Here is a 22360-nt window from a genome sequence, read left to right as displayed (position 1 = left end):
AATTCAAGGCCCCAATAAAGAATGAAGAGAGTTTACTGTATTTGAGGAACAGATAGCAGGCCAATGGGATGGGGTGTAAGGGGTGGAGTTGGGGGCAGGCATTTAGCAATACCACTGAGGTTATTTATAGTAACTTGAAAGCAAAATTGTATTTAAGACCATATACCTTTTTAAATTTGAGGCCTGTACACAACTATTTTAATTTCTGGACTCAATTAAACGCATAGTAGTGTATAACAGTAGGAAAAATTGAGCCTTATGAAGAAGATATTTGATGTCCAGAAGAGTTTATATAAACTTTGATTTGTTAAGGAAACAGAATTTTTACAAAGTGTTCTCATCATTTATAGTTTATCACCTATAATTATGGAAATCTCAGAATTTTATTTAAGATTTTGATGCTAATAACGAGGTGGGGTGTTACATGCTTTCCAGTAGCTATGTTCCAGTTCATTCATGTAAGCAAAACTGACATGCAGTTCTGGTCTATACAATTAAAAAATATTATGAAAAAGTAGGTAAAAAGTGAACATTTACTGATTTCTGTAGCAAGTTTTGACTCACTCAAAAAGTTTTTGAATTTAATTTTTGTGTTCCTCTTACAAACATTTTACATGCCCAGAATACATAGACTCCCACCTTTCATGAAATTTTTTCAGGACCAGCCACTATCTAGATATTTTTTTTTCATCATGAAAACTCTCTGGAAAAGTCAGATCTTTTCTGGTTGATCCTAATCTCTTATTTGCCTCTGGAGAATTTGGAAATGAGGACAGGCATTTTGCCATGACCTGCCTGCAGTCTATTTATTTTAGTAAGCTAGCAAGCTTTGCAGAGCCTTTCATGGGCCTGCTGTCCTGGGTCTAGAGTGTAAGAGACAGATGGGGATGGGAGTACACATGGGTGGATTTCTTCAGTTCTTTCCTTTGGAGGTGATCTTTCTAATGTGGGCCCATTCCTTCTGGATTGCTACGAGCTATGAAGGCCTCAGTGTATGAGCCTAGAGAAGTGTCTGTCTTTATAGGCGGATCCCAAGTATTTAGTCCGCATGAAGTCCAGGTTACCTTTGCCTGGAAAGGGCCTTTTGAATCTCTTTGCCACAGCCTTGGGTGGGACCCAGGAAGGCAGAAACTGCTTCAGGATTTGAGGTAAAAGATGGAAAGCACACGGACTTTGCACCGTGACTTGAAGTCATCTAGGTGCTGTGTCATCTAGGGCCAATCCTACAATCTCAGGGAGCTTGTTTCCCCATCTATAAAATGGGCCTTATATCTCCTTTCTGAAGGGTGTTGTGACCAGCAGAGATAATGTTTCAAGTATCTACCACAGGACTTCAGAAAATAGCCACTTAATAAGTGAATGTTTTTATTAATAAAAAGTGCTTGTATTTATCACTGTTTTTCTATCACCAGGGCAAACACCTAGTTCAGCAGCAAGCACTTCAGCTGGAAAATGCTTTTCTATTACAGATAAGATTGTTCCAAACTCACCTGCTCCCATTAGACTGGGTTCGCCAATCATAATATTTGTTGCAAATATCTTCAGCCGCATGCACCAATCTATTTCTTTCTTAAAAATATATAACATAGTATATTCTTTCTTAAGTATATATTTAAATATATACTTTACTAGTGGCCTGGTGCACAAAATTCGTGCATGGGCGGGGGTGGGGTGTCTATCAGCCCAGCTTGCACCCTCTCCAATCTGGGATCCCTCTCGCAATCTGGGATCGCTGGCTCCTAACCGCTCACCTGCCTGCCAACCTGATTGCCCCTAACCATTCTGCCTGTCGGCCTGCTCGCCCCCAACTGCCCTCCCATGCCGGCCTGATCACCTCCAACTGCCCCCCAATGCTGGCCTGCTCATCCCTAACTGGCCCCCTGCCTGCCTGCTTGCCCCCAACTGCCCCCCCCTCTGCTAGCCTGATCACCCCCAACTGCCCTGCCCCCCTGGCCTGATAGCTCCTAACCGCTTCTGCCTTGGCTTTGTCCAGAAGGTCTCCTGGTCTAATTAGTATATTGCCCTTTTATTAGTATAGATATGTACATATAAAATATATAATAGTTGCCATATGCATACATAGTTCTCATAGGGACAAAAGATGTGTATCACGGGTGTTTTTTAATCTCCTATCAAGAAAAATAAATGGTATAACTGAAGCTCTGATCATTCTTTCATTCCAAAAAATATAAATTTTGTACCTCTTCAGTGCAGATACTATGCTACATGCCAGAAGTATACATTATATCTGCCCTCGTGGGACTTAGAATCTAGGAGAATAAGCAGAGGGTCTATTTCACTCTAGAGATTCTCCACCCCGCCTCCCCCATTGGAAACAAACAAAAGTAACACACTTAAATGGTTAAGGTACAGGTTTAGTACAAGTAATTTATAATAGTAATTTTCCTGATATCAAACTTCCAGTGGTAGATTTTACTACAAATCAATAGGTTCCTGGCTTCATATCATTAACCTTAAGCAGAATCAAGAAAAGGAGTGTGCAGGGTATGGCTTTCTCTCTTGCCAAACACTTCTTGTAAAATCACAGGCTCAATTGAGCTCTGGGTCCATAAAAAAATGCTTCAAGCCAATGCCTTGTTACTTTTAAAAATAAAAGAATACTTCCCTTGAGGTGAAGGAGTGGATTATCTTTTTTGATCTTTATATCTGAGGAAAATTGGTAGAAGGCAAGGTAGACACAAAGCAGAAAGCTGCATCCTATGAGGAACTATACTTTAAAATGTTAACTGCTTACTTTTATCTAAATGCTAAATGCTTGGTGCACAAAATCCATGCACTGGAGTAAGGGGGAGGGGGCAGGTGTCCCTCAGCCCAGCCTGTGTCTTCTTGCAGTCCGGGACCCCTTGGGGGGTCGGGCCTAAGCCAGCAGGCGGACATTCCCCTCACAGTCCTGGGGCTCTTGCAGTCTGGGACCTCTTGCTCCTTACTGCCTGCTGCAGTGGAGGGTTGTGAGGCTCCCATCACAGCCGTTGGGCTCACCAGCCATGAGCCCGGCTTCTGGCTGAGTGGCGCTCCCCCTATGGGAGTTCACTGACCACCAGGGGGCAGCTCCTGTGCTGAGCATCTGCCCCCTGGTGGTCAGTGCGCGTCATAGTGACTAGTTGTTCCACCGTTCGGTTGATTTGCATATTAGGGTTTTATTATATAGGGTACCAAGATTATCCAAATGCATCATGTGGGTAAATACAACCCAATGATTATAGGACTCATGGTTTCTACACACTTCCACAGCACCTTTGTACTCACTTAATGTCATATGAATGTTCTTTTTTTTTTTTTTTTCCTCCAGTAGGGATTGCATGTTCAGTTTGTGAAATGCCTGCTCTAAAGTGCTTTGATTTAGTGAAAGCCCTTTGGATATGTTCATTCATGTAAGCTTTTTGCAGAAAGATGAAATATACTGATTCACTTATTTGTCAAATATAACAGAATGCATGGAATTCTTATTCCTCACAACTTCTAGCTAATTCCTATGGGTCCTTCTCAGCTCAAGGTTTTTCTCTAGAATGCCTCCTGACTACTCCATTCTGGCTTAACTGCCTCTACTTTGTGTCTTAAACACCCCAAGTGTTTGCTGTACTGTGGTATAGTTGTTGAATCCTTTGTGGGCAGGGATTCTGCTAGAGTGGGCTCACTCTTGTGTCCTCATATAAGTACATTCTCAAGATTATTTATTGAATGAATGAGACACTAGACCAGGCACTGGAAATATAGGGTCAAAACGGACTTTAAGGAGCTTACAGCCTAGTAGGTGATACAGACATTAATTAAAAAAAAATCATATAGTGAGACCTGAATAAACATGTGGTGTATGAATGACTTAGGGCAGTGGTTCTCAACCTTCCTAATGCTGCCACCCTTTAATGCAGTTCCTTATGTTGTAGTGACCCCTAACCATAAAATTGTTTTCGTTGCTCCTTCATAACTGTCATTTTGCTACTGTTAGGAATCATAATGTAAATATCTGATATGCAGGATGTATTTTCATTGTTACAAATTGAACATAATTAAAGCATAGTGATTAATCATAAAAACAATATGTAATTATATATGTGTTTTCCGATGGTCTTAGGTGAACCCTGTGAAAGGGTCGTTCCACCCCCAAAGGGGTCTCGACCCACAGGTTGAGAACCACTGACTTAGGGAGTGTATATGGAATGCCAGGAGTTATGCTAGATGAGTTGCCTTTCGTTTCTGCAGATCTTTATAGTTTACAAAGTGCTTTCATCTATGATCAGCCAGGGTCAGAAGACTAATCAGGCTACCTCTGCCAGTTTGCTCATATTTTAGCTTTCTCCACACTAGGATATAGGGACATAGTTCCCAAAGGTATTTTTCTGTCAAGGACACCTTATAAAATATCCATTTACTCTGCTACCCAATTTACTGCCTCTTTCTTTCTAATCTCTGACTGACTCTATTCTGATAATGACTAACCAAGCCCTGGACTTGCAATAACTTATCTCTCCTTGGGAAGTCATTTAAACTTTCAAGCTGGTGAGAAAATTACAAGTGCTTTGTCAACTATGTGCTATAGGAACATAAAGCCTAATTAGTTTGAAGATGAATGTGACAATCAGCATCAATTTTATATTCGTTGCTTTGGTTGTGTCCAAAATATAATCTGATACCTGGCAATGCTCAAGGACATGATTTATCCCTGCTCTGAGACAGGCTTAGGAAACGTTATGTTAAATTATTGTGATATATAATAAATAAAGAAGTGAATAGGCAAAGTGATGCTTTTTTGACCTTTTCATAATAGTACTGAACCATAAGACAGCTGCCTAATTGAATGGACCAGAGCATGGGTTTTATTTGTGTTGATTAACTTGAAAATTACCTGAATTTTATTACTCCAGCAAGATAACAGTAAAGAGGAAATTATTTTTCATCTATAAATAAATTTGGAACCACTTTCTTTTTTTTTTTGCTTTGGACACATTTGATTTGCTGTGAACTTTTTTATTTTTTATATCTTTACAAACAGAGCTCTTATTATGGTAAAATGATGCCATGTCAGTTTCTGAGACACTCATCTATTTAGCAATCAGGAAGATATTGAGGTTAGAACCTAGATAATTCATGAAAATTAGAGGAGTTTTACATGTCTATCCTTTTTTGAAAAATTGTTCATTGTGCAAAATACTTTGCGGGGGGAGAAGGGTTCTACTGGAACCCTTTTTTTAAAAAAATATATTTTATTGAATTTTCACAGAGAGGAAAGGAGAGGGATAGAGAGTTAGAAACATCGATCAGCTGCCTCCTGCACACCTCCTACTGGGGATGTGCCCACAACCAAGGTACATGCCCTTGGCCGGAATTGAACCTGGGACCTTTCAGTCCACAGGCCGACGCTTTATCCAGAGCCAAACCGGTTAGGGCTCTACTGGAATCTTAAAGCGCTAACACAATGTATGGGTCCCTGGACATTTCTTCTTTAGAAAAAAATTATTTATTTTTATGGATTGATTTGACACAGAGAGGGAAAGAGAGAAAAACACCCATTCATTGTTCCACTTATTTATGTGTCATTGGTTGATTCTTGTACGTGCCCTGTTGGGAGATGGAACCCACATGTGGGTGAATCGGGACGATGCTCTAACCAACTGAGCTACCTGGCCAGGGTGGGCATTTCTTCTGTTTTCTTCCTAGTGAAAAGGCCGCATTGATTTTCCATTTTTATTGGTCAGGCAGGGCTTTTCATCATGTCGCTCACTTTCGCTCTCTCATCCCTCCTTCTGTCTGCACTCCTGTTTCTTTCTATGTATCTGTTTTAGTCTGTCTCTGCCTATGCGTCTGAGTCAATGAAAAACAAGTGTATTATTACCCACAGTGATGCTTGTCAAGCCCCTCAAAGGCAGTTTATGTGGCAGTTTCACTGGAAGAAAGGGAGGGTTTGGAGGGAAGGGGGAGAGTCAGTCATTTGCCTGGTAAAATGCTGCAGAGGGAGCACAGCGCTCTGCCCACGTAATAAGTGCCTGCAGGCAGCCAGCGAGGAGAGAAAAGTTTGGGAAAGAACTCAGTTTTCTGTCTCTCTGAATGCGGAACTTTTGTAAACACTCTGGGATCTCCTCCCACCTTAATTTTTTAATATACCATTTTGTCCGGATACCCAGGTTGTGTGTGTATTTGCGTGCATCATCGACCACACAACTAGGTACACAAAGAAAAGAAGAAAGCTCATGTTTTCTAAGTTCAAGCTCCAAATCCACAGTTTTGTGGTTTTATTTTTTCTTTAAAATAAAAGTCCCTGGCCCGATTTCCCTTCTCCAGCTGTTAGTCATTTGTAAGAAGCTGCCCTTGTAATTGCAAGCGAGTTGAGACGTGATGTATGCAGCACCCCGTGCACCTTAGCGTTTCTTTCAGTCCTATCTTTCCATTCATTGAGACTCCCTGGAATCATGCTCATAACAAATAGCTTTTTATTACCCAAAGCCGCTATTCTGGCAGCAGAACGACAGCCCTTTTGATCGATGGGCCGGGCAGTTTTTTTGTGTTGTGCTTATTCAGAGTTGTTAGTAGGGAAGAGGAAGGCAGCCAAAGGGGGGACTCTGGCACGGGAGATCTCATGTGTGTACTGAAGCAGCAGATCCGAATTCAGAAACAAGAACGAGAGCTGAAATGTGATTCTCTGTTGCTCCGTGTAACACTCACCGCCACGCTCAAGCGGTGCGAGGCACTCACGGGAGGCTTGTTCTGATCACGGAATTCGCTAAAAGACATGCAGCCGCGCAGCCCCGCGAGCCACCTGGAAGTTTTGCCGGAGCTGATTGCTAGGGGCTTTTCCGGTGCCTAGGAGGACCCGGCTTGCCTTGAGCTGTATGGAGGAGGGCTCGACCTTCCCGTGAGGGGCCCCCTTGGAAAAGCCGTCAGTGCTGAATCCAGGCTCTGCTTCTCTGTGTGCCATTGACCACAAGGCTTTTCTCACCTTGGCTGATTTGCTGGTGTGATTTCCATGCACTGAGCCCTGTGTAGGGATCCAGGATGGATTGCCTGTGCATTGTCACCACAAAGGTAGGATAGGAAACAGGGCTGCTGTTGTGTGTGCAGCGTTTTCCTATGATTATTCTAGTCCTGTAATTAAGTAGGTCTGGTAGGTGCTGCCAGTTCGTGGGATGAAATGATGAGTGTAATTTACTTTGCTGGGGATTTTGTTCCCCAGGAGGGTCTGAGGGTCCTGTCTTTATTTGATTTCAACTTCTTAAAGTGATATTGTGTTATTTTGTGCAGATGGAAGGAGAATTTGCCTGGGGTTTTTATGGCAGGATTTGCTTTTGCATCTGTTTATAGCTCAAAATTAACATATCTATAGTAGTAGTGTAGCTTACACATCATTTTAACATAACATACCAGGGTAGTCTTTCTGAGTGTGATAATTAGCTTTTCATTTAAAAACCATATCTTCTGTGCTTGAAGAAGCCAATCAGCTTTACTGTGGCTTGACATATTGTTTCTGATTGGAGAATTATGATATTCTGCATTTTAGTAAATTTTTTTAAAGGAAAAAATATTTAGGTTTTTTTTTGAAACAAACAATATTTAGTGTTGAACTGATTCTCTCTATTTTGATTAGGAACACATTATTTGCATTATCAGATATAGAAGTAAAACTAGGAATGGAATAAAATCAGTAGGTAATACTTTTGTGGGTTTGCTGAAAATAGCTAAACATTTCAAAAACATTTTATTTTTTGGTGTCAGTTCTAAATGTATTTTAATTTCATAAACACTGGTTATTACTATTGTTTTTAGAAAAAAATAATTAAAACACACTTATTCATTAGCTTCCTTTTCATTTTTCATATAAGCATACCATGAGTTCATTTGAGCTATGTCTTTGCGGATCTCACATTGATTGGACACCCATTAAACATGACAAAATCAATAGCTTAGTGCATGAGACTCATTAAGTGTAGATTTCCCACTGTGATCTCCTTTCACTACAAAAAAAAAAAAAGATTATTTGATTTTGAAGCCACAGACCAAGTTCCCCATAGAATGGCCTTAAATATTTTTACTTTAACAAATTATTTTTCAGAGAATCTTAATGGATATCTTCCCATAGGGCCTAGCATCACATGGCAGCTGCAATTAATGTTAATTGATTTGAAACCTAAAAACTTCTATTTGGGTTAGTTGACCAGTCTTCAAAGTTAGGTGAATACCTTATTTTACTTCTAAAACTTATGAAACATCTCATTCAGTTTTTCCAGTTAAATCAGTAAAAATGAACTAAGGGGAAAAAAAGCTAAATGGGAAATAGGATATTCTTATGTAATCTAGGAAAGGAAATTCTCTTAAACATGCTTTATTCTTCCTGAGGTGTTACATTTGGTGTTACTTTTCTTGAGAGAATGCTATAAAATCTGACCTATATGTGTTTCATAATTATTTATTCCGAAATCATGATAATTGCAGATACCGTGAAACATAATTGGTACTTTAAAAATAAGTTATAAGACGTTATTAAGCAGAACTGTAAACTGGAAGTCTGTTGCATTGAACAAGTTAAAACAACACTGAAATCTAAGTTCCCTCAATTTGGAAAACATGATCTAATTTTAAAAATGTCACGTGCTTTATATCAACTTACCAAAATATAAATGATCACAGATGCAAAAGGAAGACATATCCTTCTTCTTTAAATGCTATAACAGAGATAAATGTCATTATTTCCAGTATTTTGATTTTTCATATAAATTATACAATTCAACGGGACAAATGAATATATGAGATGTCATGAGTTTTCTGATGTAATTATGCTCATGAATATTTCTAGGGTGGCATATATATCCTCCTTCTAGAACAAACATACTTACAACAAAGTTATATTCCAATGTTGAAATGGGAAATAGTGCATGATCGATTTAAAAGCTGCACATAGGTGAGCAGCCCTCCTGGAGAACTTCAGAATGCAATCCTGTCCACCTCACACAGCACCATTGATAATCTTGGCCCAAGTGCACTTGGGATGCCCTTGCTCCACTTTGCTGGGACTCTGACCAAAAACTTGCCAACAATGTGCACATTTTAATTCTATCTCAGTTTAATATCCATTTCTTTCCCCTTCAGCAACGAGTCCACCTTCTAGCAGTTTCAGCTGAGACACTTTCTTCGTCTTGCTTTATGTGAGACCATGATCTGTCCTAGGTGCCACCTTGTCCGTGGCACATCTCAATATCACAGCTGACCCCCACCCCGTCAAAGTTTGCAGTGGCAGGGAATGCAAATACTGTAACTACTTTCACGGGTCTCTTCATTCCTTCCTGCCTTGTCATGAAAGGCATCTGCTGTTCCCTTGGATCCTCCTGTGACCTCCTGTACCTGCTCATTCTCCCAGCCCCTTCTATTACGCACACTGTGGAAATAAATTTCTCTTCATGCTTTTCCTCCACATGCAGAGACATAGAAACATGGAGCAGACTGAGGAAGCTCAGAGGGAAGGCGGGGGAGGGTGGGTGGATGGGGAGATATCAACCAAAGAACTTGTATGCATATATGCATAACCCATGGACACAGAAAATAGTGTGGTGAAGACCTGGGTGTGGGAAGGGGGGAATTGAAGGGGCCAATGAGGGGGAAAAAATGAGGCCACCTGTAATACTTTCAACAATAAAGATAAATTTAAAAAAGAAAAAAAAAGAAAAAATGAAAGGTAGAAGATTAGTGAGAGATAACAAATCTAGAGAAAGCACTAATGGCTATATAAAAGCACCTATTAGACATAATTAAGTGTTTTGATTGTTAGTTTTTCTTCATATTAAAGGAAGGAAATGATTGTGGCACATTTCATAAGATTCTAACCCCCTCCCCCACCCTGATGAAACATTTCTACTCTAGGTATCACCCATAAGACTCAGATTGCTTACGGTCTCAAAGTATTGGTTCTCAACCTCTCTAATGCTGCTACCCTTTAATACAGTTCCTCATGTTGTGGTGCCCCCCAGCCATAAAATTATTTTCATTGCTACTTCATAACTGTAATGTTGCTACTGTTATGAATCGTCATGTAAATATCTGATATGCAGGATGTATTTTGATTGTTACAAATTGAACATGATTAAAGCATAGTGATTAATCACAAAAACAATATGTAATTATATATTCAGTATGTGTTTTCCGATGGTCTTAGGCCGCCCCTGTGAAAGGGTCGTTCGACCCCCAAAGGGGTCTTGACCCACAGGTTGAGAACCACTGTCTTAAGGTCTTCAGTCTGGCTGGACTGATTTGAAGAACCCCTCAGATGTGGGGTAAGAGTTTTTAGGCTAGAAAATCATCAGAGCCACCAAATGCACGGAGTTTTTGCCACATGGGTCTCAAGGTCTTTCCAGATGTTCAGACAATTCTCTTACATCAGAAGTCTAAGTCAACTCTTTTATTCAAATGTTTCTGTCCATTTTCAATTTCAACTCTTTCGTCTCAGACATCATTACTGAGAAAGACAAGTAACATGACTTAATGTGAAGAGCAGAACTCTAGAACAGCGATTTTCAACCTTTTTTCTCTCATGACACGCACAAACTAATTACTAAAATTACTATATGTTTTTGACAATCTGACAAAACATAGGTATAATTTTGATTGGTTTACAAAAATATAATAATAATAGTAATTACCTACCCTATTTACCCCATAGTGGCTTTTAAAAAAATCAGGTGCCCATACTTGTAAGGATTTCTGGTACCAAGGATTAACCAATCTAATTGCGTAACCTTATTATGCGATGTGACCAATAAGATGCAACTCTATTATATGACCTATAGATTTATGGCTCAAGACAGGGCATTTACACTGGAGAGCTGTTTTGTTTTGGCTGTTGTCATTATTTTATTTGACAATCTAAAAGAGGTCAGTGCCCCCGACCAAGTAGTCAGGTGTTGCATGTTTTAAAATTCTTTCGGCACGCCAGTTGAAAATTGCTGCTCTAGGGCAGGACTTGGGTTTGAGTTGTTGTTCTGACACTTACTGGGTAAAGGACTTGGATACACTATTTAACCTCCCTCAGCCTTGATTTCCTCATCTGTAAAAAGGTTATGATATTACCTATGTGTAAATGATGTGGTAAAAATATAGGAAATACCTAACACAATTCCTGACATATGGAAAGAATTCAGTATAGAATAATTTATTGAGCAACTCATAATTGATGTCTTTAATCTATCCCTCTCTTTGGGTGTGGTCACTGAGGAAAATGAGGTCATCTCAGCAATATTGATTAAATACAATTGAGTAATGTAACACCTTTTACAGAGAGGACATGTCTTAAATATGTTTCGAATCATTGAAAGATAATCACCCCAGCAATTTTGATAACTGAAATACAAAGGAAATAATGTTAGCCTATGTGAAGGCGGAGACAGTCTGTAAGATAATTGGCAATAGGACAGCAGTGCTGGACAGCAGGCAGAATATTCTGGGCTAAATTTAATAGAATGCAAGCAGTCAGTAGAAATTTCTTTGGCTGTGTGGGACTTCTTAAGTATCACGTGTAACAACATATTGGATTTGATACAAGAACAGAAGAAATGTGGAACTGTGAAAAATGAAAGTAAATCTGTACTTTGTGACTTTGGGCACCAAGAGGCATGTGGGCATCTGTGTCCTTGTTGGTAAAATGAGTATTTCATTGCAACTCTGAGGTTCTTCCTATTCTATTTCTAACCTAATATTATTCTAAAGTACATTATTTCTGCAAATAACATTATTCATGTGCAATAAGTATCTTAAAAAGTATTGTGTGAATCAAACATTTGTATCATTTCAGATGTCCATTAACCAAATGGACATTTAAAAGTTTAAAAAATGATCTATGAAGACAACTAAAATATGTTATAAGTTACTGCTGTAATTTTTAAAATAAGGCATGATGACGCTATTAATTTTACTCTGTTTAATAGGTTATTATGCATAATAAAATTCAAACAGAAAAATGAAAAGTGGATCAGACAGCATGAAATAAACTTTTATTGATGTTCTTAACACTACATCTGTTCTGTAAATAAGATCACTCTTTGCCTCCATCAAACCACTATCTTTTACCAAAATTAAAGTCTTTTAGAATTTCTAAAGGAAATAAAAATTTTTGCTGGGCATTTAAGAGATATTTTGAAATCTAGGCTAATAAATATTGTGTTATTTAGTATGACAATAGTAAAAAAAATGGCATGTCTTACTTTTAGAAATGGACTTACCATAGAAATATGGTGGGCTAAAATTTTTATTTTCTATGGGAGCTTTATTTAGGGAACATGAAAGAAATCACCAAGGCAACAAATGGCTTCCCTGAAAGGCTCTGTCTTCATAGACAAAGCTATTTATTCATGCAGGTGTATAGTTGCATTTGCTCTCATGGTGGAAGCAGCACATCCATTCATTCATTTCATTCATCTAACAAGTACTTATTGAATGTTTAACATGTGCCTGACATTTTGTAAGGCATGGGGCTACAATAGCAATCTGTTTTTGTGGAACTTTTTTAGTCAAATGGGGAAAACAGCCAATTATAGAAATAACAGTGATGTATGATAAGGGGGTGACTACAGGGTGCTGTGAAATGAGCACAGGGATACCTGAAGAATCTGGTGGGCTGGGTTGCAGAGTAAGCAGGGGCTTAATATTCAGGAAAAGTTTTCTGAAGAAGTAACGTTTAAGCCGATAAGCAAAATGGAGGGCACAGTGGGGGTGGGAAGAGTGTTTTAAAAGTCCCATGTGTGATAGACAGATGCTAGATGGATAGATAGATAGATAAGAGAGAGAGAAGAGAGAGAATGGAGTGTAAGGTGTCCAAGGTCCGGTGTGGAATTTTTGGGGATCTTGGAATCTGGGCATAACAGCTAGGGGCTTAGTCATCAATATCAAGAAGTTAAGATATTATCTTAAAGGAAATAGGTTTTCTCCTCCATCATTAACACTGGTTCCAAACCCCAACACCGATGCTTGACCTCTCACCCATTTTGTTTCTCTGATTTGAGCACTCTCTTCCTATTTTCTGCCATGTGCCCCTTTACCAATTCTTACGCCTATTCAGTAAAATACAGTGGTTTTACCTTTCTCTTGCTGAACTGTAGTTTTGTCTTTTGAACATGGTATCTATCTCACAGGTTTTTTTTCTATTGTTGAAAGTATAACAGATGTCCCTCCTTCCCAGCTCATTGACCCCCTCTACCTCACCCCGCCCCCCTCCAGGCCTTCACCACAGTGTTGTCTATGTCCATGGGTTATGCATATATGCGTATATGTTTGGTTAATCTCTTCCCACCACTCCTCTCCCCTTCCCTCAGAGATTTGTCAGTCTGTTCCATGCTTCCATGTCTCTGGATCTATTTTGTTTGTCAGTTTATTTGGTTCATTGAATTCCCCATATAAATGAGATCATGCAATGCGTATCTTTCTCTAATTGACTTATTTTGCCTAGCATGATACTCTCCAGGTCCCTCCCTCCATGCTGTCTCAAAGGGTAAGAAATCCTTACTTTTTATAACTGCATAGTATTCCATTGGGTAAATGTATCATAGCTTCTTTTCATCTACTCATCTACTCATGGGCATTTGTTTCCAGATCTTAGCTATTGTAATTAGCTCTGTTATGAACATAGGCATGCATATATTCTTTATGATTGGTGTTTCAGTATTCTTAGCGAATATTCCTAGAAGTGGGATCACTGGGTCAAATGGCAGTTACATTTTTAATTTTTTGAGGGAAGTCCACACTGTTTTCCATAGTGGCTGCACTAGTCCGCATTCCCACTGGCAATGTACTAGGGTTCCCTTTTCTCCACATCCTCACCAGCACTTGTCATTTATTGATATGTTGATGGTAGCCATACTGGCAGGTGTGAAGTGATACTTCATTGTCATTTTAATTTGCATCTCTCTGATGACTAATGACTTTGAGCATTTTTTCATCCGTCTTTTGGCCACTTATATGTCTTCTTTGGAGAAGTGTCTACTTAGGTCCTTTGCCCATTTTTAAGTTTTATTGTTTGTCTTTTGTTTAGTTGTATGAGATTTGGATTCAATGAGATAAGAAGTATAAAGTGCTTGTTATATTACTTTGTAGGGGTAGGTGTACTGTTTTCTATTGGGGTTCACAATCTCCCTACCGTCTTATCTTTCCTTGGTGTTCGTTTCATTAAGTCCCTGCTGCAATCTTTGTTAGGTGGACCTGAATCACTCAAAATTAGTATAGATTTCTAGTTGTTGTAGACACATAGCCATAGACTGTAAAGGTAAACTTTCACAAATGAAATGACATTTTATTACATGAATCATACCAGTCATCTGTTAATTCATCTGTAGTAAATAGTGTTTTCTGCCAAAGCTCATTACCAGGATTTTATTCACAACATTAGCCCTTTCTAACACTGTGAGTGTAAGCCACATGAGCTGTAAGAGCTATGAGTTGGAGAGGGTCGGCCTTTCTAAGACCTTTAGCTAAATCTTATTTTATGAGACAAATGTGGGTTTGCAAAGGAAACAAGTACAAATCAAATTTTACAAATCAAATAACATTGAAACACATTTATTGTACTCAGAATTTAAATAATCACATAACTCTCTTCATAAAGTACCAAAGAATTCATCACCCCCTTTATTATTTCACCATTATTTCATCTGAATGTTTGCAGATAAGATTTTCTTAGAGCAGATTACCCGTGATTACTGCTGCCCGCAAGGCCTTTCGAGTTGCTTGTATGTATGTTTCACCAAAGGCAATTTGGGAATGTGCATTGGACCAAGGCTCAGAAAATAAAGTTATAGACTTAGGTTTGCCATTTATTATATTAGAAATCTTAGTTAATTCAATTTACTCTCCCTAAGCCTTATTTTCTCAAATCTGAAATGGGAATAATGATACTGGTTTATTAGTACTTCCTTCACAGGATTATTGTACAGAATCAAATTAGTTTATGTATTTGAAAACTATAAAATACTGTACACTTGAAAGAGATGACTCTAATTATTGAAAGGAGGAAATTCTAGAGTAAACTGGGCTCCTGTATTACCAGTAGCATTGCTGTAGGCTGGAGAAAATGAGACTTCTATCCATATATGCTTTAGAACTAATTTTATGCGAATTACAGTGATCCAGGCAAATTGGCATGAGATGCCTGAGGTCCCTCAGAGAATCAGTTGTTGGGCAGGTGGACAGCAGTTGGCATCCATCGCTGAATTTGGCTCAGCTTGGCGGCATAGCCTAGTGTTTGAAAGCACAGCCTTGGGAATCCATCAGATTCTTGCGGGAATCCTAGCTCTGCCAGTTATTAGTCCTGTTGTTCGGGCCAAATTAATCTAAATCTTAGTTTCCTTATTTATAAGGAAAGGATTGTGGTGAGGATTAAACACAATATTCATTACTTCCATAAAAACTTTCTGAGTGCATACTAAATGCCAGAAGTAAGCAGTGGAGATACAACAGTGGGTAAATTAGACAAAGTTCCTGTCCTCATACAACTTATATTACAGAGTGAGGAGACTGGCCTTAATAGGCAAACAGATAATAGACATAATTTAAATAGCAATAACTGCTATAATTTAAAGAAAGCAGAGAAATGGAATACAAGAAGGCTGGATGAGTCTAAAAAGAGACGGGCTACTTTAGACAGGGTGGACAGAGATGTCCTCTCTGGAAAGTTCTGGAAACTTGAAAGAACAGTTTTGTGAAGATCTGGGCGAAGATCATCCCAGACAAAGGGAATGAGCTAGTACAAATGATACACATAGTGGCTGCACATCATATGCAGTATAACGGCTGTATATGTCACACAGGCACTAAGTAGCGATGGATGTTTCTGTTCCTCCTTCTCATCTTCCTTTTCCTTTATCTCTTTTTTGGGGAATCTGACACTTAAGGGTAAACTTCATAGTAGTATCATTGATTCAATTAGCCAGTTACCACTCTGGTTGCAAATTTTTATTGTGTAATCAGGATGATGTAGATATAATGTAGATTTTCTCTGTTTTGGTGAATGTTTCCCAGGTTTATGTGTACTTATAGTAAATACTGGTGAGAGAAAGAAACTAAATATTTCAACCTTTTCTTCCAGTATGCATTCAAAATTAGTCCCAGATTTGAAATCTATGAAAATAACCCTTCCCCCCAAGTACCTACTATTCTGATATTTCCACCAATACATACACATTTCTTTGAATCTAAGTAATTTAGTTCTTGAACCAACCTTGCAGGGGACAACAGTTTTCATGAAAATTTGGTTTGACAGTACATGAATAAATTGTTAGAATTTAGGATTCTGAAAGTTCCAGGAAAACGTCCACCCTCTGGAGCCCTCGAGCATAAATCATTCTCCTGATCAATTCTCTGCTCATTGGATCGTATGCCACCATCTCAGTTGTTACTGTAGATAAATGGGAGTTGTTCTATCCCACTAGCAACACCACTCCCCAGTTGTTATGATTAGAAAAGTGGGAGTTGATCTTGATTGTTATGTTCCCCTAAGTCCTAATGTGTCTCAGTTCCTAATTATTATTATTACCTTTCCCATGCTCCCACCTCTGTACATTTTCCATGCTGCTACCTGAGATGGGACCCTCCCTTTACAAATATTCATATAATGTTTGTATGTATATACACACACACGTGTATATATGCATAACTTGGATGTATGTTGCAATTATTGTTAAAACCCCTCAGGGATTCCCTGTTTCTTACTACTCTATTATTCAAAGTGTGGTCTGTTAACTCATTGCAATGGCATCCCTTCATAGCTTTTAGTAGAAATGCAGAATCTTAAGCCCCATGCTAGAACTACTGAGTCAGAACCAATATAATCTAGTTGTATTGTTAGTTTTCACACGTACCTGTCATCTAGTTGTACAATTAGTTTTTACATGTGCAATTCCATAGTTGACTTGTATCCCTAGTTGATTTTTCACACCAAGATTTGAGAAGCACTGACCTGCAGGATGAAATTTGCATAGTTTAACCTCATATGCATGACCCTGTAGGTTCGGGCCCTTGGCTAACTGTCCTATATTAGATCCCAAGACCCTTTAATGCCTTAGCTTGAACTATACCCAATTATATTTGCTTTCCTAAATAATCTGAATTCCATTTTCCTGTGTCTATCTACCTGTTTTTTTGTTTTTGTTTTTGTTTTATTATGCCTTTCAACTTTTCAGCATGGCACTTACATAATAATCTTCTTAACCTTTAAGACTCAGCTCAAATGCAGATTTCTCTGCAAATACCTTCCCTGATACTGTCCTACTGGACTGATTCAGCCATTCTCCATGTCCTCAGTAAAATGTCTGTCTATGTGGTAGCTATAATCTGGTTGTATTGTTAGTTTTCACACGTGCCTGTCATCTAGTTGTACAGTTAGTTTTTACATGTGCCTAGCTATTGCTAGAATGTGAACTTCTTAAGACAGAGAGACGTTCTTGGTCATACTTATAGCCACCCACCTAGTATGGTGTACCATAAGTGTTTTTTGATTCTTTCACTTAACAGGTGTTTGACAGATGTTGCATTATTAATAGTTAATGAATGAGTGGATGAAATGCTTCCTTCCTGAAACTTACCCCATACACATTCACACACGTGTGTGAATAACATTCAATTTGCAATATGTACTAGTAAAACATATTTTTGTACTCTAATGGATATTTAATGGACAGACAGGCAACTGGTGAACTTATATGTAACTAGTGGCCCAGTGCACAAAATTCTTGCACATTAAAAGGGAATTAATTAGAGGAAATATTTTAATATTGCTATTTGCCCTTTGCGCCACGTCCCAGGTCAGGGACACAGGCAGTCAGTGTCACGTCCCTGGCCAGGGACGCAGACAGGCAGCTTCACCTCATCGCTGGGTGGGGATGCACGCAGGCAGCTTGACGTTAGCTCAGGGCAGGCCTGTGTGCCCCTCTGCTGGGGGCAGAAGTCTCTGCCCTCGTCCCCGCCCACCAGCTCCAGCCTGCCCATGCCTCCATCGGAGTGGCCTCACCTCCCAGGCAGTGTGACGTTAGCACTGGGTAGGCCTGCACAAGACTGTGCTGGGGGTGGAAGTCCCTGCCCCGTCCCCGCCCACCAGCTCCTGTGCATGCACAGCCTGTTTACTGGTTGTGACTGGGACACTGTTAGGACCAATTAGCATATTACCTCTTTATTATATAGTTGCTGGGCTTGAAATGACTCTTGAAATGTCATTTTAGTGTAAGAGAGATGGACTAAAAGAGATAATAGCCCTCACACATACCAAGAACAATGGCAACTGGATCACATCTATGATAAACCAACTTCTGAAAATCATCATGTAAACTTACTAAAATTCTAGTATAAAAATACACATTTTTATTAAGCAAAGGTTAAAGCAGTTAGATTAGGTTTTCATTTTGATGAATAAATGCCAACTCATGTTCATTTAACCTCTCAGAGATTGTATGTCGTATGATACTTAACCTTGTTTGGGGAAAAATTATCAGTCTACCATAAATATATTATAAAGGTATATTTACTATTTTACATATTTATATTTTTAACCCTCACCTGAGGATATGCTTTTTAATTCTTTTTTTTTTTTTAAGAGAGAGAAGAAGTGAAAGAGAGAGAAGCATCAATGTGAGATAGTAATATTGATCGATTGGTTGTCCACTATACAAGTTCCACCCAGGGATCTAGCCGACTGGGAACTGAACCCACAACCTTTTGGTATTTGGGACAATGCTCTAACCAACTGAGATACCCAGCCAGGGCTATATAGTGTATATATATTTTTTACTATAAAAATATTAAAATTTTCCTGAAAGCTATACAATAGAAAATTTAAAAATGACTTTATTTTCCTAAATTATTAGGTTATGAAAGAATTGAAGAAATAAAAAAAACTTTTTCTTTTTCCCAAAGCAGGATGCATTGTATTACACTCAACTTTCAGAATACAGACTTGCTAGGAAGGGAATGTGAGTTCAACAGCAATTCTGCAGTTTTTTTTTCTTTCTTTCTTTTTCTCTTCTTACATTGCTTTGCATTTTAGAGAACAAAGTGTATTAGTATCATTTAATGGTTTTATCCCAAGTAACCTCCAAAAGGAACTTAAAAAATTATAATAATGATTATCTGCCCAACTAACCACAGATGACACTAGCACTTTGCAAAAGGGGCTCTGAATGGATGTTGTGTTATTCTGTGGGTGAGATCTGAGTTAAAATTTTTAGGTACTTTCAAATATTCCCTTAAAATTATTCTAGAACCCCAGACAGAAATGCCTCAGTGTAATAAAATGTACCACTTTCCAAGTAGTGATATAGTCAACAATAGAGATTCTCCCTGAAGACTACTTATACATTCATTCCATTTATTACCCACCCCAGCAGGAATTTTGTGTTGTTGCATGAAGCACAGTTCAACAAGTGTTAATTTTGAAAAACTTACATCTCCTATGTTTCATGTTTTTAAAAAGAGATATATAATTTGTCATGCTGTATTTATGGCATCCCACAATAAATAAATTATTCATTTTCAAGTACAGGTCTAAGAAAATATGAAGAGAAGGTCTAGATATTCTTGCTGATAAAAATATTTGAAAATTATTCACAAAAGACAACCTAAATAAAAACGTATATTTTTAACAAAATAAACTCTCCCTCTCCGGTGTTTGTTATGAATCTCCTAGGATTGCAAGCTATAGTGCTTTCTTGCTGGTCCTTTAAAATAAGACTGTCCTGAATTAATACACATGTAATTTACTTGGCAATCTGAAGTTCTATTTAAATTGAGGACAAGTTTAATTGCTAGTTTTTCTTGGCTGACTGCTTGGTGTTGGCTATAGTCCCTGATCTACAAAAGCCTGCACTTTCTTTCATTGATTAACATTTGTTAAAAAATATATAGTCATAGGTGTCAGGAATACAATGCACAAAGGAAAGTAGTATCAATTGGTCCCCTTTCTTAAGTGTTATGCTTTGCCAGAATTTTAAATATCTGAGAAAAACCTCTTTGAAGAGAGAACTGTGTACTGGATGGAATTTCATGTGTATTTTTCAGAAACACTGTCCAGTGTATATGCATTTTTGAAACTCAAGAAGATTATATGAACAAATTGATATAAATTGTATGTATAATAGGTTGTAATTATGGCTTATCAAAAGCTCAACATTTTAAATCCTTTATTCTTTGGAAATATGGTAATTGTCTCTTTTCCCATGTAGTTAATTATAAATTTCAGGAAGAATTAAGTTTGCTAAAACTCTTCACTATTGTTTTTTTCCCCTTTGTCTCTATGGTAGCAGTGAGAATAGAAATAAATTGCTTTGATCTTGTTTTTCAGTGGCATTTTTTTTTTTCTTCTTCAAAGGATGGACCTTACTTTGAGAACCTGAAATTTTAGATCTTTTTCATTAGCTATTGATTTAAGAGAGTTATTTTTTTGTTTTTTTTTACAGCTGAATGTAAAGTGTGTCAGGAAGAAAAAAGTAGTTTATTTTAGAAATCAAGCCTTTGTTTCCATAGGAGTTTGTAGTTTGTGATATAATAGGCAAAACCCACCAATGGAAAATACCCACTGACTGCAATAGTAGATAATGTCCAGAGTTTCTTTCTTGCAAGGAGAAAAGCACAAGTGTAGTCCATTCCTCTCGTCACATCTTGTTATCACAGTAGGTTGCAGTGACAGGATGCAAATATCAAGCCATTTAAAGTAGTTTACAAGACTCTTTAAAATCTTGTATTAAATCTTGGCTTAAATTACTCTGTTGTATCTGTATAGCAGTAATTCAACTCTGGAGATTTCTAGAGCTTCAGGGACTATTAGGACATTCTTCTACAAAATACTAAAATGCCATAATATAGATCTTAAAAATATGACTGTGATTTCATGTATGTGATCCCAGACTGCAGAGTTAATATGGCTCCCAAGAGTAGTCCTCTTAAAACTGCTGCAGTATTTCAGATGTTCTTCCCAACTTAGATTTAAAAGTCTGATTTAAAATTCCCTGTTTGCTAAGCAATTTCTTGTGCTTTTTTCTCAATTAATTTTTATAGTGATCTTGTGAGATAAATATTACTATTCTCAGAGATGAAGAAATAGGCTTAGAGGACTTAAGTGGCATAGGCAAAAAAATCCCTGTTTAAGAAGATAAATATATGTATCATAAATATATTTACCTTATTACTATTAGAGTATATACTGGACCCTGGGCTAAATATATTACATGTATTATCTTATGTAATCCTTATAATAATCCTTTAAACTAGGTGTTATTCTCTTCATTTTATACACGAGAAAACCCAAACTCATAGGGACTAAGAAATTTAAGGCCACAGATCTAGAACGTAAAAATCTGGCATCTAACCCAGGTGCAGTGGTGTCCTCATGATATTAAACATTCTCCTCTACGACCTTTCAGGGTTAATGTAATGATAGAATGATCACAGCACATGTCAAGTGTCTCGTGTCTAACAGGTGCTCAATAAACATTGTTTCATTATACATTCAGGAAATGCTTTCTGAATCCCAGTCCAGGGGCCCTCTTCTCCACTGATAGCATGAAATATCAGGTTACAGCAATGGCTTTTGTGTATGCTAAATCTTTATATTTATTTCTTCTTCTTTAAAAAAAAATATATGCAGTCAGTTTATTTTATTTTCCCATCACCATTTATCCCCTCTATGCCCTCTCCCATCTCCACCCATCCCTGTCTCCCTCAATTATCAGACTGTTGTCCATGTCCATTAATTCTTTCTTTTTTTCCCCTTTTTTGCTCAAACCCCTTCCCCCATCAGAGTTGTCTATCTGCTCTCTATCTATGAGTCTGTCTCTATTTTGCTTGGTAGTTCAACTTGTTCATTAAATTCCACATATGAATGAAATCTTATGATACTTATCTTTATCTGACCAGCTTACTAGTATTTCCCTTAGCATAATGTTCTCCAGGTCCATCCATGCTGTCGCAAAGGGTGTACTTTTCTTCCTTTTTATGGCAGGGTAGTATTCCATTGTGTATTTACAATAGCCAAGACTTGGAAGCAGCTCAAGTGTCCATCAGTAGATGAATGGATAGAAAAAAAACTCTGGTACATTTACATATACTCAATCTTTAAAGTGGCCAGCCTGAGCGTTCAGCACCTATGTCACTCACCAAAGTTAATTACTCTAGGTCACCAGATGGTTAGAATTTTTTTTTAGCATAGTGTTCAATCTTCTTCTGCACTCCTCAGCCACAGATCGCACCTCTGCTAACCTGGGCCAATACCTGCCTGGAGTCACAGAGATTTTGGAGAGCATGGACATGACTTAGCACCACCATCGCAGTCCGCTGAGAAACCCTCATTCTCAGCGTCCTGTGAAGAATGGGTCAGCAACGTTTTCTGTATTTA

General features: G+C 38.2%; 1 protein-coding gene across 6 annotated transcripts in view; it reads left to right on the top strand.

Annotated features, from left to right (window-relative positions):
- DLG2 (discs large MAGUK scaffold protein 2) overlaps window positions 1–22360 on the top strand; it is a 1989136-nt gene that overhangs the window by 387154 nt on the left and 1579622 nt on the right. Inside the window, exon 1 of one of the 6 annotated variants that reach the window (XM_070425742.1) lies at window positions 6990–7038. The exons of the other annotated variants lie outside the window; for them this stretch is intronic. Coding sequence (XP_070281843.1) covers window positions 7009–7038 — 30 coding nt within the window. The 5' untranslated portion in view covers window positions 6990–7008. Of the gene's footprint in view, window positions 1–6989; window positions 7039–22360 lie in introns of those variants that run through there. 6 annotated transcript variants of the gene reach the window in all.

This window comes from Myotis yumanensis, unplaced genomic scaffold, assembly GCF_028538775.1.
Source record: "Myotis yumanensis isolate MYYU_CA2020_CCGP unplaced genomic scaffold, mMyoYum1.0.hap1 SCAF_10, whole genome shotgun sequence".
NCBI lineage: Eukaryota > Metazoa > Chordata > Mammalia > Chiroptera > Vespertilionidae > Myotis > Myotis yumanensis.
The sequence above is the reverse complement of the archived record's forward strand: the minus strand, read 5'-3'. Positions and strand labels throughout refer to the sequence as shown.